Genomic DNA, 15,164 nt, shown 5'->3' on the forward strand with positions numbered 1-15,164 from the left:
TGATGATGGCAGATGAGATTCTGCCGAAACGTTGCTACAACTTTAAAAGCACAACTACAATGACGTGGGAAAATTCCTGAACAAAGCTGAATGCCATACATGTACGTACCCGTGAAAACTTGAGTATATATATGTGTGTGTGTGTGTGTGTGTGTGTGTGTATGGTATTTACTTTAATTCAGAGAATTCTTAAACGTACAATTGAAACCAGGGGTTTTTCTTTTAAGCTTGATGGACAAACAGATTTTTTTTTTTAAACAAAACCATGGAACTCATGTATGAGAACAGGAAGGCTTCACTATATGCAAAGATAGAAGGACTCAAATATGCCCAGAATGGTAGAATGAATGGTGAAATTAATGGGGTTGTTGAAGATCGTGAAACTGACTGCTTTGATTAAAGAAAATATTTTACTTACCGTATATACTCGAGTATAAGTCGACCCGAATATAAGCCGAGGCACCTAATTTTGCCTCAAAAAACTGGGAAAACTTATTGACTCGAGTATAAGTTTCAGTTTTTCAGCACATTTTTTGTGCTGAAAAAAACCCCCTCGGCTTATACTCAAGTGAGATTCCCTCTGAAGCAGAAAAGTTCTGGCATGAGGATGTATTGTTTTTTCTTTATTTAACTGTTTTTAGGGGGGGGGGAATCCCACTATCATGTGAGAATGCTCAGACACGAAATCTATCCGCCTGAAAATAAGTGTGTGTGTGTGTGGGGGGGATTTTAACAAAGGGAAGACATAGGGAGAAAAACAATACATCCTCATGCCAGAACTTTTCTGCTTCCGGTTACCCCCATGCTTACAAGTTGCAAAGGAAACACGGAAGCAGGGAAGCGGCTGCCCAGCTCCGGAGCTCCACACCATTTTTTTTTTCAGAGGGAATCTCACTCGAGTATAAGCCGAGGGTTTTTTTTCAGCACAAAAATGTGCTGAAAAACTCGGCTTATACTCGAGTATATACGGTAACTCCCTTTCTACTTGGGAGCCACTCTTGGAAGTTTTTTTTTGAAACTGAAAGAAATGAAATTTTAACCTTGGATTTTGGTGATTAGACTTGTCTGTTATGGTTTATTCTAGTTCAAAGAATTGTTGATTTAAAAAAATTAATTAATAATAATAATTATTATTATTATTTAGATTTTTATCTGTATTGATGAAAGGTAGAAATTACTTTTTTATGGCTTTTTGTTCTTTGTACTCTCCAATTTTGCTTTTTTTCCTACCCACTCTCTCTTTCTAATTATTTTTTCTTTAATCTTTTGCATTTTATACTTTTTTGACATTTAACAAAATTGGGGGGGAGGGAAGGTGAGGGGTTGGGGAACAAAAGCATAAATGAAGATGATTTGGATAAATATGTACTTAGATGCAATTTATTTATTTTTCACATTTTTGTCACAAAAATAATCTTGGCCTGGAGAATATCCTCTTACCATGTCCTTCTGTTTCTTAAAGATACAGAGCAATTTCTGGGGGGAGATACATGATTCTAGTTTGGGAGGGATTTTTTGTTGTTCAAAATCTGAACACCCTTGCCACAGTACATAATCTGAAAAAATTTCCATCACCACAATCTAAGTCTAAATTTACTCATTATTTGGCTTTTAAATGACAGTATTGAAAAGATTTTCATAATAAAGTTTCAACTTAGACTTTGGGCTGTTGGAGAGAGTGAAATATTATAGGAAGTGTGACAGCTTGAAAAATACAAAGCTAAAATTAGATGGACTAATTTAATCTGCACTTCTAATTGAAATTTCCCCTTTCCAAATGGTCAGATCCTAACGTTTCAGTGGAATAATTAAAGCTTGCAATAAGGGCCTCATTTATACAAAATATAGTTGGTTAAAAAATTATTAGAAATATGTATGTGTTTGAATAACACTTGTATTAGACAAGTATAGAATTATAATTGTTTACTGTTATAATGTATATTATGTTTTTGTTGTATTTTTCACTTTTCATCACGGCACTTTTCAGTTTTTTCCCCTTTTTTGACAATGTATGTATCAATGCCACTATTGTTTTAATGCTTTCTTTTTTTGTTTTTTATATTAATTAAATAGCAATATAAAGTAAATTATTAAAAAGCTTGTAGTCCTAACTTTTTTCAGTAAATCATATGCATAGAGGATCTGCAGATAAAGGGAAGACATGCATATCTCATGCACCTACATGAATGCAACTTCCACAAAATCTAAGATTAAAATTAGTTGCTGCTCCTTTCTCATGCAGTACAATCCTCCTTGGTATCTACTGTCCTCAGTGTTAGTAAAGGAAAATAGGCAACCACGTTTCGTCACTACACATTTTCTGGAAGGTCACCTGGATCGTCAGGTTCTGAAGGGGGTTGTGCAGAAGACACTGGTTCTTCCTCAGAGTCAGAATCAGAATTGAGAAACACACAAGAGCTGGAAGGTTTAGTAGCAATACTGACAGAGGTGGAAGAGCGTTGATAGGTAAGAGACAGAGATTCTGAAGTGTGGGACTGAGTGATACGAACTGAGCACCCAACAGAAAGAGGAGGGGGGGGGGAAATGCAAAAAGGATTAATGAAAAATAGATTTAAAGAAAAACCTCACAACTGCTTATTTTGAAACCGAATAATGCAACAGATCTGGATTTGTATAAGAACTATAACCTACTTATTCAAAGGTAGCCTGAGGAAAAAGGGTTAAAATTTAACGACAGAAGGATGAAGACATTCCCAATTGTAACTTCCCCAAATAGAGTCATTAATTGTAATATGTCTCCTTTTCTTCCAAAAAAGAGAAGGACAAATCTTACCAGGGAAACTATCATCCGTTTCTGTTTCACCAGGGCCACATATACTGCTGTTGTCTAAGCCAATATGTATTGTTTGGAGTTGACACCGAAGCTGTTCTATGTCGCTATCTTTGCTGTCCAGAGCCATTTGTAGTTCGATTCGTATCTGGCTCTCTTCTGCTATTTGCTGTAAAAGGAGATTCATGAAGCACAATCAGAATTAATTTTTAATGCATGATAAAAGTCTTGCTTACAGAGATGGTTCTGACAGCAATCTCTTAACTCAAACCACTAAAAGTGAACTGTCATGGGAACTGAAGAAAATAAAGACAATTAAATAGCCCCTATTTCAGTATAGCTGGGTGATATAGTGAAAATGGGAGACTAGAAAAAGGTGAGATAAAGCCTCCTCAGGTGTTTTAAATTGTCATCAACCCCTGCCTTGTAACCACCAGTATCACTTGCCACTGGAAGGATATTAGATTGCGAGACGTTCTCTAATGATTTTCAAGAGTACTTTTCAAGAAAAATTAAGCTAAAGAATAACTAAGTCAGATACATTGGTTAATACCTGAAAGTTTCATAGTTTAGATTTTTCAACAACTATGTGAGAATTTTTTACTATCATATAAGATACTTACAGCTTGCATTTCATTGATTTCTTTCTGATATTTAATCATCATCTGAGTTAATTTTTCCCGTTCGGTTTTCAACTCCATATGCAGTTTCCTGTTCTCCTTTTCTTTTCTTCGGACATCTGTGTCAGCTCCTCGTTGGATGGGATTTTTTCGATTCATAACTTCTGCTAACTTATTCACAGCCTGAGCGTAAGAGAAGAATAAATGGGCAGCTTTTTTATGTGATTAGAATTAAATACATTCCCTTCTCTCCTTCCTTATGTACAATATCGCAGTGATAACTGTGGTCACTTTCTCATTTATATGTTACCTGTGTTTTCATTGTTCTCTCATAAGCCAGCTGTTTTTCAAACTGAGTCCTTAGCAATCCAAGATCATTTTCTTCTTCATTCAGATGGGCAAGCCCTGTCAACAGATAACAAAATAGGTAGCACTTGTGAGGCTAACATGAAATCAATTGCTTTTATTTTTAAGTTTAAATACTCACTTTCTTGAATTTCCTTCAGTTTGTTATTCAGCTCTTCCTTTTCATTTGCAAGGTTTGCCACATCACTAGTCAAAGTTCTATTTGCTTCTTCCAACTAAGATACAGAAATTATAAGAAGCGTAAGTCTCATAGAATAGAAATAAGCCAACCAAGCATTTAAATAGGAGTTGAGATTCCAAGTGAGGATGGGGGAGGAGGCAGAAGCTCCCAGCAAAGGAGTTCATGGCAGCAGTGTGGGAAACAGACAAAAACAGAAGCTTAAAAACAGGATTGTAAGGGAAATGTTCCAAACAGTAGTAGAGTTTAAAGTTAAAACTAAGTAATAGGGCTAAAAAAACTTAGCACAGCTTGAATTTAGAAAGGAAAGTCACTTGCATCAGAAACCATCAGCACATCTATGCTAGAAAAAAAAAAAGTTTAAACTAGAATCCCTCTAAGCTAATTAAAAATATACTGTGCTCTCAGAACATTATTATACGTTCTGATGATCATGTAACACAAGTACTGAAATCTATAAAAGGTCCTACTGTAAACTCTTGGACAAAGAAATTAAATTTATGGCATGGAACATTTCTGATGCCATAATACGTCTAGCCAAATTCAGAGCCAAAGCATCAGTGACTGCAGCATACCATTATACTTGGTATATTTATGGGACAGTCACTAAATAAGTTTGCTCCCTGGAGGTTTTCAGTACTGTTGTCAGTTGCAATTTCTCATGCAATTGTTTTTTTAAAAAACAGGAATGTTTCATGTTTTATTGACTGACAAGCCTACGATTCGAGTCTTCTCGAATCACTTTGCTGTGTCGAGTGAGTCACTTACTGATGCTATCGTGGCATCTTTTTCACCAAGCTCCTGTTTGTGCCTTGCCATCATTTCTTTGATCTCCAGTTCTTTCATGATCTTCTCTTTTTCCAGATCAGAATACTGTTCCTCAGCAATAGAGCGAGCCAACTGTTCAGAGTCAGCCTTTGTTAATGTGATCTCCAGTTGCGCTGCCAATGAATCTCTGTAATAAATGAGTATACATTAAAATTAGTATCGTAATAAATTAGTGTTATGGGCGAAGATGCTACTTCGGAGTTTTGTTACTGGTGACTATTATTATTCAACCTATCATTGTCTCACCTCTCTTCTTGTAACTCTTGTATCTTTTGCTGTATTTCTTTACAAAGTTTGGCCTTTTCTTCACATTCTTCTTTAAGTTCCCGAACTTGTGTTTTATACAGTGTCTGAAATGTTTTACAAGAGAACAGCAATATACATGTTATAGTTTTGGTGCAACCAGATAAATGGAAAAGAGTTGTGTTACTAAAACTGCCCATTTTAATTTAAGGTAAGGAATCTTCATAACTTTTTTGCCAGGCTAAAATATATGTAAAACAAGATTTTGTCAATATTACCCACAATGACCAGATTAATTACCAGTTGTCAACATTATAAATAGTCAAAGCTATCAAATACTCTATTTTAAATTAAGTAATTAATCCATATATTAATATTTGTTATTATAAAGGTTTCCCTTATGCACATTTCCAACTCTAGGGGGCGGTGCTCATCTCCATTTCTTAGCCAAGGGAGTCAATGTTGTCCATAGACAGTTGATCAGTAATCAACTGTGGCCAGCATGACTATACATATATTTAAAATAAAATATATTAGGAAAGTGTCAACGAGTATGATATAATGATTAATGATCCAGACTAGGAGTGGGAAAAGCCCTTCAACTGAAGAGACCTTTATCCTTCAGTGTACTGATTTGGGCTGAGATGATAATAATAGGATTGTTACAACTTTCATGTCATCAAATATATTATAACAAGTCGTACCACTGAGCTAACTTTGATTTTTAAAAGATATTCAGGGTTGGACCTAACTAATATGTGGAGAGATTCTTATCAGCCTGATAAAAAGGCAATGTTTTATTATTGCCAAAGAAACAAACTGAATAGGAAGTGAATCTTGGAAGTAACTTGAGGGACACCACAATACGTCCATGCTGATAATGGTGCTTTATACACTTATGAAAAACAGTATGTAATATGCTACTAGGCCAAAATTTTAGAAAAATGTAATGCACAGTGACTAATAAGTCAACAAATCCCAGAATATTTACAACTGTGTGATACACCCAAAAGATACATAAGGCTTAACACTTAAAAACACAATACTGAGTGTGTTAATATTCTACATACCGAAAAATATTGTTCCGCTTCAAGTTGGTCTTGAATTTCTTTCATCTGTCCGTCTGCATCTTGACGCTCTCTGACAGAGAATTAGATAAATGCAATTTTAAAATAATACTACTTCTATGACAAATGTTGCTGGAATGGACTATTAGTTCCCTCCTTCTTGATTGCCAAGGCCGCGTAAAAAAAAGTTAATCTTTTTCAAAGTTTTGCCAGGTCACACTTCATTAAATGAGGAATTAGAATTCAAAGGAAGACAATGAGACTGTTGGATGCTTGTGGAGGGGAAGAGAGTATTAGTCATGTTCTTTCAGATTCTTTGCTATACGATATCGGTCAAGATCTGTGGTTGCAGGATTGTCTGACCCAAATGCACAAATTCCTTCTTTAAGACACAAAGTGAGTACAAAAAAACCCCTGCTTTAATCTTTTGCATATTTTTGCACATTCTGGACTTTCTGATTTATTTGGACTAACTGAATGTTGTTTCCTTTAGCAGGAAGGGCAGACAGGGCCTATTATGTTGTTGCTTCATCATTATCCACAAGGAGGGGTGGGGGAAAACAGAAGCAAGCTCTGGAAAGAAGGTTTTCCTTTTTACCCAGGACTGACTAAAGGTAGTCCTTGCTTTATAACCAGAACTGAGTCTGGAATTGTGACCGTAAATCATTCTGGCATGACTTCACCCAATTTTATGACCTCTATAGTGGCAGTCATTAAGCAAATGCCATGGTTGCTAAGTGAATACTGTGACTGTTGAGGAAACCCATTTTAGCCAGTGGGTGTTTTTCTGGCAAAGAACATCATAAATTGCAATCATGGGAACTGTAAACAGTCTAACATAGGCCTCTTGCCAAGCACCAAAAATGCAACCATGTGACTGAAGGGGTGGGCGGGGGAGAATGGTTGAAACCAAATCATAACTAGCACTGGGGAGATCTGTCATAACTTCAAAGTTTGAACAGGTTGCTAAGTGGCCAATCATAAGTCGAGGATTATTAATATTTGGCCCCAGACTGTTCCTTGTTCTTTTCATGTACTCTCTTTCTCTTTTGGCTGAATAGATCTTGAGTCTCCACTTCACCTCCTACCTAATCCTTATTGGGCTGAAAGAAAAAAAGGCAAACCCCCTAACAAATCCTATCTGACAACCAAGCACAGTAACTCTTTAGTTTTTCCTGGACAGGATCAAAGTTAAGTGATTTTCTGTCTGTTGCAGCATGAAGAAAAGTGCTCTTTATGATGTGGGGTTAAAAAAAAGGACACCGTTCTCCTGCTTTGTTATACTTGGATGGATGCTCCCCAAGCACAGACAGACAAGGAGACACACCTTCAACCTGTTCCTACAGGGGGGAAACAAATGACCTCAAGGGATGGATTTTGTCCAGAAATGTCCTTTGCCGTCCTAATGATCCACCTCTGACTTTATCTGGCCTACAAGGCTGATGGGGAACAAACCCAGATCCTCTTTATTCCCTAAGCAGATGCGCAGCCACAGAACTGCCTCTGTTGATGAGGTTTTAAAGTGTAATTTTTCCATAGCCATTTATGATACAGGTACATGCAAACTAGGGAGCAAAAGCAAAGTATCAGGGGAAAAAATGCATTATTGACATTCAGTTGTTTTTTACTTATGGATGTGAACTAAACTAAAAGTCAAGAACTCCCCCAGTATATCCTTAGAATATCCCTATGACCCTGTGAAACACCCTATCCTCAGAGGTAACAACTGCTCTCACCCTTTGGGTCTTCCCAAAAGGTGTTAAAACTTGGCTTTGCCAATTGGCTTTGGGCCCTGAGGGGGCCCAGCAGTCGGATCCTACCTGTTCCACTACCGGTTTGGTGATGGGGTAAGAAGACCTCATCCCCGTGCCGGCCATCTCTTGGGCCTACTTTCTGAATCACTTTAAATTTACATAGTTTTAACATTTTAATTGCTTTTATATGTATGTTTTTATGATCTGCAAGCCACCCATTTGCCTGATAGGGGAGATGGATGGCATATGAATTTAAGGATCAGTAATAATAGTATCAACACTGCTGAAGAATGGATTGAAATCCTATGTTTCGATAGACCACAATTTAGCCTTCCACAGCTCAGTTCTGAGTCTCAATTCACTGTAATGGAATAGAACATTTATTGCTGAAGGGACTTACTTGCGTAGCTCATTGTTTTGCTTTTCTAGGCTTAGTTTAATTTCAATAAGATGGTTATTCTCTTGTTTTAGCTGCTTCTCTGACATCTTCAGTGCATTCAACTGCTGGGTTTGCATTTTGAAATCATTTTGGATGAGGCAGCGCTTTTGCGTTTCTTGTTCAATTTTTAGTGTCAGGTTTTCCACCTGCAAAACAGATTGATACTTTGTAAGACAGACTTTTACGACCACATGCAAGGAAAACAACGTATTTCATGCTTGTGTAATTTAATTACACGATGTCAATTTTTTAAATAATTGGACAATCCTTTCCTTCGCATACCAGCTGCTTTGAACTATAACTTAATGGTCCTATATAAAGAGTAGTTTCAGTCAAGAATTTTTTTCCTACTTTATTGATTTTTGTTCCAGCTGCAGAGTAGGATAAATTGCCTCGAAACAGAAACTGTAAAGAAAAGCTTTACAGATAATGAAAGATTGTATTACAAAATTTATAGTCCATTCCTAATTGAAAGCCAGTCCCATTCTCTAGTCAAACCTCAAGAGTCCTATATATGTGTCCTTTCAGAACTAGTCTTACAGCCCAGTTTTGTAGATATTTACTCAGAACTTCAATGTCCACGTCAATGTCCAGTGGGACATATACCCAACATTAAGTTTAAGTCATTTTTATCATAGCAATGGCACTTAGACTTATATACCATTTCACAGCCCTCTCTAAGCAGTTTAGAGTCAGCCTATCGCCCCCAATAATCTGGGTCCTCATTTTACCGACCTCGAAAGGATAGAAGGATGAGTCAACCTTGAGCCTGGTGAGATTCAAATTGCCACATTGCAGGCAGCCGGCAGGCAGCAGAAGTAGCCTGCAGTACTGCATTCTAACCACTGCGCCACCATGGCTCCTATCATGCATGGTTTGAAACTAGTATAATCAGTATTAAACACTCTTCCTTGAATTGGAGAACTTTGAAACAAGTAAATGAAAATGTATATTTGAAACAAACACATTAATATTCAATGAAGAATTTTAGCACTATAGGGAATGAAGGTGGCAATTTTTAATGCGTAGCCAAACATTTTGATTAACATTCCTGAAGTACAAATAGCTTTTGTTTTTCATTTAAAAATTTCACATTTCTAATTACTTATAGAACGGGGAAATAAGACCCCCCAAATATTCCATGCAGGAATACAATATACCTTTAGCTTATATCCTAGAATACATATCCCTGATTTTTAACCTTTCCTGATGCTGCATCCTCTGACCCCATGCTCAAGTACTGTGATCATCAAAAGGGGCACTAGGGAGCATGATATGCTACTAGCATTTGACAAAGAAACATAGTACAGGTGGTCCTCAGCTTACAACTATTCATTTAGTGACCAGTCAAAGTTACAACAGCACAGACTTATGACCGTTTTTTGCACTTACAACTGTTGTGTCATGTTATCAAAATTCAGGCGCTTGGTAAACTGACTCAAACTTATGACAGTTGCAGCATTCCAGGGTCATGGGATCCCCTTTTGCAATGTTCTGACAAACAAAGTCAATGGGGAAGCCAGATTCCCTTAACAACCGTATCACTAATTTGTTTAACAACTACAGTGATTCACTTAGCAACTGTGGTTAAAAAAAAGATTGTAAAATGGGGTAAAACTCACTTAACAATTGTCTCACTTAGCAACAGAAATTTTGGGCTCAATTGTGGTTGTATGCTGAAGACTAACTGTACGTGCTCAAAATTACCTATAGAACTCTTTGGATTCATTTTAGTCCACACTTGGTTTTGATAAAAAGTTAAGTAAACATAAATTATAAAAGTGGAACAAATACAGAGAATTATTTATCATAAATGTAGCAAAAGATAGGAAAAGCTGTAAGTAGATGTAGTACAGCGAATATTAAAAGATATTTTTTAAAAGTTTATACTTACATCTTCACTTAGTTTATCTTTTTGCTTAAGGAGCTCATTTATTTTCTGCTGGGATTGCTTCAGATCACAGTCCAACATAGAACACTGCTTTTCAACCTCCAGTAAACAGTTTTCTACTTTTTGCTTGGTAGTTCTTTCTTCTGAAAGTTTCTTTTCCATTTCTGTGAAAGGAAAAAAACACCCAGCTATCTTGCTATTTGGAAATTCGTATTTGCATATAGTAAACAATTTTAAACAAACAATCCTTTGTTTAAAATATATACATATTTTTGCAGAATTCGAAATCTAAGCTAAAGTATCCAGGCACACAACCAAGGATGGAATATCTGAGAGGAAAATTATAGAACTTAAGTAAGGATCTTCAGTAGACGTATTAATAATCTACTGAATCAGATAAAAAGTTCTGTGAACTGTCCAGTTTGGTCAAAAAGCTTGAAATGAACAATTATTTTAGTATTTTATGCAGGTCTCCCAGCCTGCCAATGCATAGTAAGCTTTCCTCTTTTTCCTCTAAAAACATTTTGTTCACTATTTCATGAATTCTCAATATAGGATATACACACATTACACATATATAATGAGCACACCTTGATCAAGAAAGCCCATAATCATTTTGAGCAAACAAGTTAATATATATGCATTACTTAATCAAGAGATTTCATATATTATCTTTGTTACATAATGTAAGGTTTTCATAAAAATTTAGAGCAGTAGTATATAATGTATGAAATGATTAGCAGCAGAATTCTCTGTGTAACCATTCCAGAGTCAGTTCTACTGCCTGGTTTAATGTTTGCAGAAATGAAGCTCCAGTCAGGTGAGTCATATTTTGCCTAGAACTCTCCATTCCAATCCCCAGTGTAGATGCAGACATATGTCTGAAACTAAGCAAACACACCCTAGGACATTTTTAAGAGGGCTTAAGAGAAACTTCTGAAAAAAGTGCTCCACGAAAGAGCAAGAGTGTGAACAAAAGAGCTCTGTTAGAAGGCCTTTTATTATGTTGATCATGTCAACCCATAAAATGTGCTTAGAGTAGGAATCCCAAAGCCTTTCACTATCCTCATACCAATCCTATACAGAGGTCAGGAAGCCACAGTGCAGGGAGAACACAGGAAGACAGATTGGCTTCAGGATGGAAAATGAATGAGACAAAATTGTATACTCTACTTTATTTATTCAACCTATGCGCTGAATATATATTAAAGGAAATAGCTGGTTTGGAAATAGCCAAGAGTGGTTTTAAAACCAGAGAAAGCATCATCAGTAACGTGCTCCATGGCTGAAACGAAAAGGAGCTGCAAGTTCTAGTAATAAAAGTCAAAGAGCCTAGTGCAAAAATGGGACTAAAATAAAATATAAAAAAGACCAAGCTAATCACAGCAGGTAAAGGAACCAGGACTGACAGTGAAGATACTGATGTGCTGGATAGCTTGTCTTTTTGGATTGATAATAACCATAAAGGATCCATCAGTCAAGGAATATGCCACAGATTAATTAGCACTTGGCAAAGCAGCCATGAAGGCCCTGGAAAAGATATTCAAATGCTTTCTATACCTATAGAGATTATAATAGTGCAAACAATAGTATTCTTTCTGACATTCCATGTAAGTGAAAGTTGGACTTTGAAGAAGCAGGATGGGAAAAATATAGATTTTTTTGAACTCTGGTGTTGAAAAAGACTTCACAGAACACCTTGGACAGACAAGAAAACAAACCAAGTCAGCCTAGAGTTGACTTAAAGAACTAGATTAGAGACAGATTATCATGGAGAAAAATTACATTGTCACTAATAGTTGACTCTGACTTGATGGCACACAGATCAATCGATCAATCAATCAAACAAAGTTTTAAATTAAGATTAGTTTCTGGGTTATAATAATGAAATATATTGATTTATTCATGTAGGTCTTTGTCACTCTTCCTTCTGTTCCTGAACTGACTGTATAACCTTAATCAAAGAATCATTTTTTTCTGTGGAATCACATTCATGTTTTTGAATAGGAGGCTGAATATAAATATGCTAAACGAAATTATGAACACATGAGGTTAAATGCATACCTTTCATAGCTTCAGACTTAGCTTCTTCAATCGATTTATATATTTTGTTTTTGTCTGCTAGTCGGGCTTTTGTTGCTTTATGTTCAACCTCTTCCTGCTCCAAGTTTTGTTGTATGACTTTAAGTTTGTAAGTCATATCTATTTCCATGTTGCTCTTCTCCTGTTAGGCATAAATCAAAACATCTCACAATTAATATGAACCCTACTGGTTGTAGACAGAAAAAATGTAGGCGTTGACCTAAGTATTCAGTCTGCTACTTCAATTATTATGCAAGGAAGCTGATATTAAAAAACTATGATGAAGAGCCTAATATGAGATGATAGAAGAATCAGGATGAGGATGCCATTCTGTCTGGTGCTGGTATTTTCTAGTTGCACAAACTGGTTAAATGGAAGTTGTGTAAGCCCTGCATACTCCCCCCACCCACACATCTCTGCTTAGTCTAGTTCCAATAAATCCCACCTAGCTTCTCTTTAAAATTTACAATCAAGATATAGTTCATTAACATGGATGTGCTAAATGTTTTGCCCTCGCAATAACTGTCAAAAGTCTGAAGATTTTATTTAAACCACAGTATAAAAATGGGATATTTCAAGTTTCTTAAGTTTTTCTAGCAAATAAGGACATGCTGATGTGAAAATAAAATGTTGACAGGGAAGGTAACCACGTGGCCAAATACAACATGACCGTTTACAGCTATATGTATACCATCCTGCTTCTTAAGTTGCTGTTTTTTTTAATTGTTACGAAAAAATAGAGAGATTCTGTGGTAGATTGCAGTTAAGAGTTCATATTGGCATGTGTATTGTGCTAATCTTACTTTGCAGTTGAAAAATGCAAATATGTGTGCACGCTTTAGTATATTTTACAAGCACACAATGTTATTGCTATTGAGATTTCGTAAATGCTCAGACTATCTAGGGTTGGTTAATGTCTAGTCTTGGGACCCAAATGCATTATGTGCTTGGACTTATGCTTCAAGCCTGTTGCTGTTCTCGAACTTTATTTTAAAATGCCAAGACAGAAAACTGTTGCTTTGAGATTTCTGGCGAATTCTGCTCCTTTCTGCACTCCTTGCACTGCATTTCATTTTGGCTTTTATTTTGTTCCAAGTCCAAAGCAAAGATGTTATGAACCCAATATTCATTGAAAACTACCGCTCAGTTCACTCTGTGTGGTTAGGACTCAAAAACTGGGCATTCGTGCAGCATCTGTCAATAACTCTTTACAGAAGTTGCATCTTTTTTAGACTGGTATAGTTTGATTAGAGGAGCTGCTGACTCTGAATCACGTTTTCCCCTTCAAATCTGGAGTGCTGCAGAATTCTATTTGAAATGCTATGAATAGAACCTTGTTTTATTAGCTCAACTGAACAATAGAATTCCTTTTTTTTAAGTTTACCTTTTCCAGATCCGTCAATTTGTCCTGTAATTGTCTTTTCTCTGCCTCCACTTTAGCTAATGTATTCTTCCCATTTTTGACTTCTTCTTCCAAATTAAGCACTCGACCTAGGAATATTTAAAAGATTTCAGCAAAGAGCATTATCTACATATCAATTAACGTGTAACCCTTGACACGCTTTGATCACAAAAGCAAATCACTGATGATACGTTCCGAAGGCAGAAGGAAAATGAGAATGATCAGCTGATTCCTGTGAATGTTGACATGTTGACAAATTACATATTTAAATTACACATTGAAATGGATAATCACAGTAAACTGTCCCTATGATGTGAAAATCACTTTCTAAGAGACTGGTTTTCATACCCTGTAGATCGTGGATGATTTCTGACCCATGAGTCCGATCTCTTCTTTCAGATTCTAGAGCTGACTGCAGATTCAGAAATTCCTTCTCCAGTCGGAGCTTTGTATTCTCTAAGGCACAGTTTTTATCCTGCAGGTCTCTGTTGTTAGCTTCTAGCTGCTGAATTTGCTTTGTACTTTCTGTTTGGTTCTTTCTCAACCTGGCTGATGTATCAGACTCCGTGCGCAGCAAGGCATTGGCTTCATCCAGCTATTCGAGACACAAAAATACACCACAGCATTACATACAAACTAAAAAAAGTACGCTTTCTTTAACAGACACTACCATCCATTTATTGTAGTAAAGCATAACATAGTTTTTAATTATGGAGTTATTCAGAAATTAAAAGTCTTCAGTATCATTAGGAGTCTTAACTGAAATCAGAATGGTAACTTGCCTGTCTTTGTAGCTGAGTAATTTTTTCATTTGATATTTGGGAGTTTTGATTCCTCTTTTTCATATCCTCAAGTTGATCCTTTAAACTGTTCACTGAAAGAAAGAAAAAAAGCACTAATTTGAACATACGGGTTTTGTAACAGTATGTCACAAGTTATTCCAAGCAGCAAAGGCAAAATGGGATTCATCGATGCTCTTCCCTCTGATGCCACAAATAATGTAGCTTTTCTTTATTGTTCCTGGTGAACATACCATCGTTTTCTAGATTGCGTTTTCTATCTGCTTCGTGTTCTGCCTTCCGCTGGTACTCTGCATTCTTATGCTGTAGAAGAGCCTTTTCCCTTTCCAGCTGTCTGAAAGAAGATTCTAGATGTTTCCTTGAAGATGTCTAGGAAAATCATGGAGGAAGAGAAACATATGAGGGGGAACATTTTTCTAAAATTACAGTAAGAGGAGACCAATAAATGTTCTTAATGCAAAAATCAAAAACATTTCTCATTTGACTGCAGCAAATGTACAATAGAGTGCTCAGCAGATGGGATCTTGCCAAATTGCTTCCAAACTGCGGAGCAGTCAGACAGTTCCATGTGTCAGAGCATTAGGGTTTGAAAGCATAAAAGTAAGTAAAATGGATTTCTATCTACACAAGCAATAGAGGGAGTCCTCACTGAACAACCGTAATTGGAATCAGAATTTCTGTCATTAAGTGACATGGTCGGAAT

At 36.4% G+C, this 15,164-nt stretch overlaps 1 protein-coding gene across 6 annotated transcripts in view; it reads right to left on the bottom strand.

Moving 5' to 3' along the window:
* ROCK2 (Rho associated coiled-coil containing protein kinase 2) overlaps nucleotides 1–15,164 on the bottom strand; it is a 103,195-nt gene that overhangs the window by 13,536 nt on the left and 74,495 nt on the right. For 3 of the 6 annotated variants that reach the window (XM_087917229.1, XM_087917226.1, XM_026695298.2), the window contains 15 exons: nucleotides 14,695–14,830; nucleotides 14,444–14,535; nucleotides 14,010–14,256; nucleotides 13,644–13,750; nucleotides 12,242–12,401; nucleotides 10,181–10,341; nucleotides 8,248–8,432; nucleotides 6,097–6,166; nucleotides 5,030–5,133; nucleotides 4,724–4,910; nucleotides 3,899–3,992; nucleotides 3,722–3,816; nucleotides 3,415–3,594; nucleotides 2,795–2,960; nucleotides 2,333–2,509 (listed from right to left, as the gene is read on the bottom strand). In XM_087917229.1, coding sequence (XP_087773355.1) covers nucleotides 2,333–2,509; nucleotides 2,795–2,960; nucleotides 3,415–3,594; nucleotides 3,722–3,816; nucleotides 3,899–3,992; nucleotides 4,724–4,910; nucleotides 5,030–5,133; nucleotides 6,097–6,166; nucleotides 8,248–8,432; nucleotides 10,181–10,341; nucleotides 12,242–12,401; nucleotides 13,644–13,750; nucleotides 14,010–14,256; nucleotides 14,444–14,535; nucleotides 14,695–14,830 — 2,161 coding nt within the window. The remainder of the gene's footprint in view (nucleotides 1–2,332; nucleotides 2,510–2,794; nucleotides 2,961–3,414; nucleotides 3,595–3,721; nucleotides 3,817–3,898; nucleotides 3,993–4,723; nucleotides 4,911–5,029; nucleotides 5,134–6,096; nucleotides 6,167–8,247; nucleotides 8,433–10,180; nucleotides 10,342–12,241; nucleotides 12,402–13,643; nucleotides 13,751–14,009; nucleotides 14,257–14,443; nucleotides 14,536–14,694; nucleotides 14,831–15,164) is intronic. The other 3 variants (XM_087917243.1, XM_087917239.1, XM_087917233.1) reach the window with 1 other exon arrangement.

This window comes from Pseudonaja textilis, chromosome 1 (assembly GCF_049901715.1).
Source record: "Pseudonaja textilis isolate UNSWEBS1 chromosome 1, rPseTex1.2, whole genome shotgun sequence".
Taxonomy (NCBI): domain Eukaryota; kingdom Metazoa; phylum Chordata; class Lepidosauria; order Squamata; family Elapidae; genus Pseudonaja; species Pseudonaja textilis.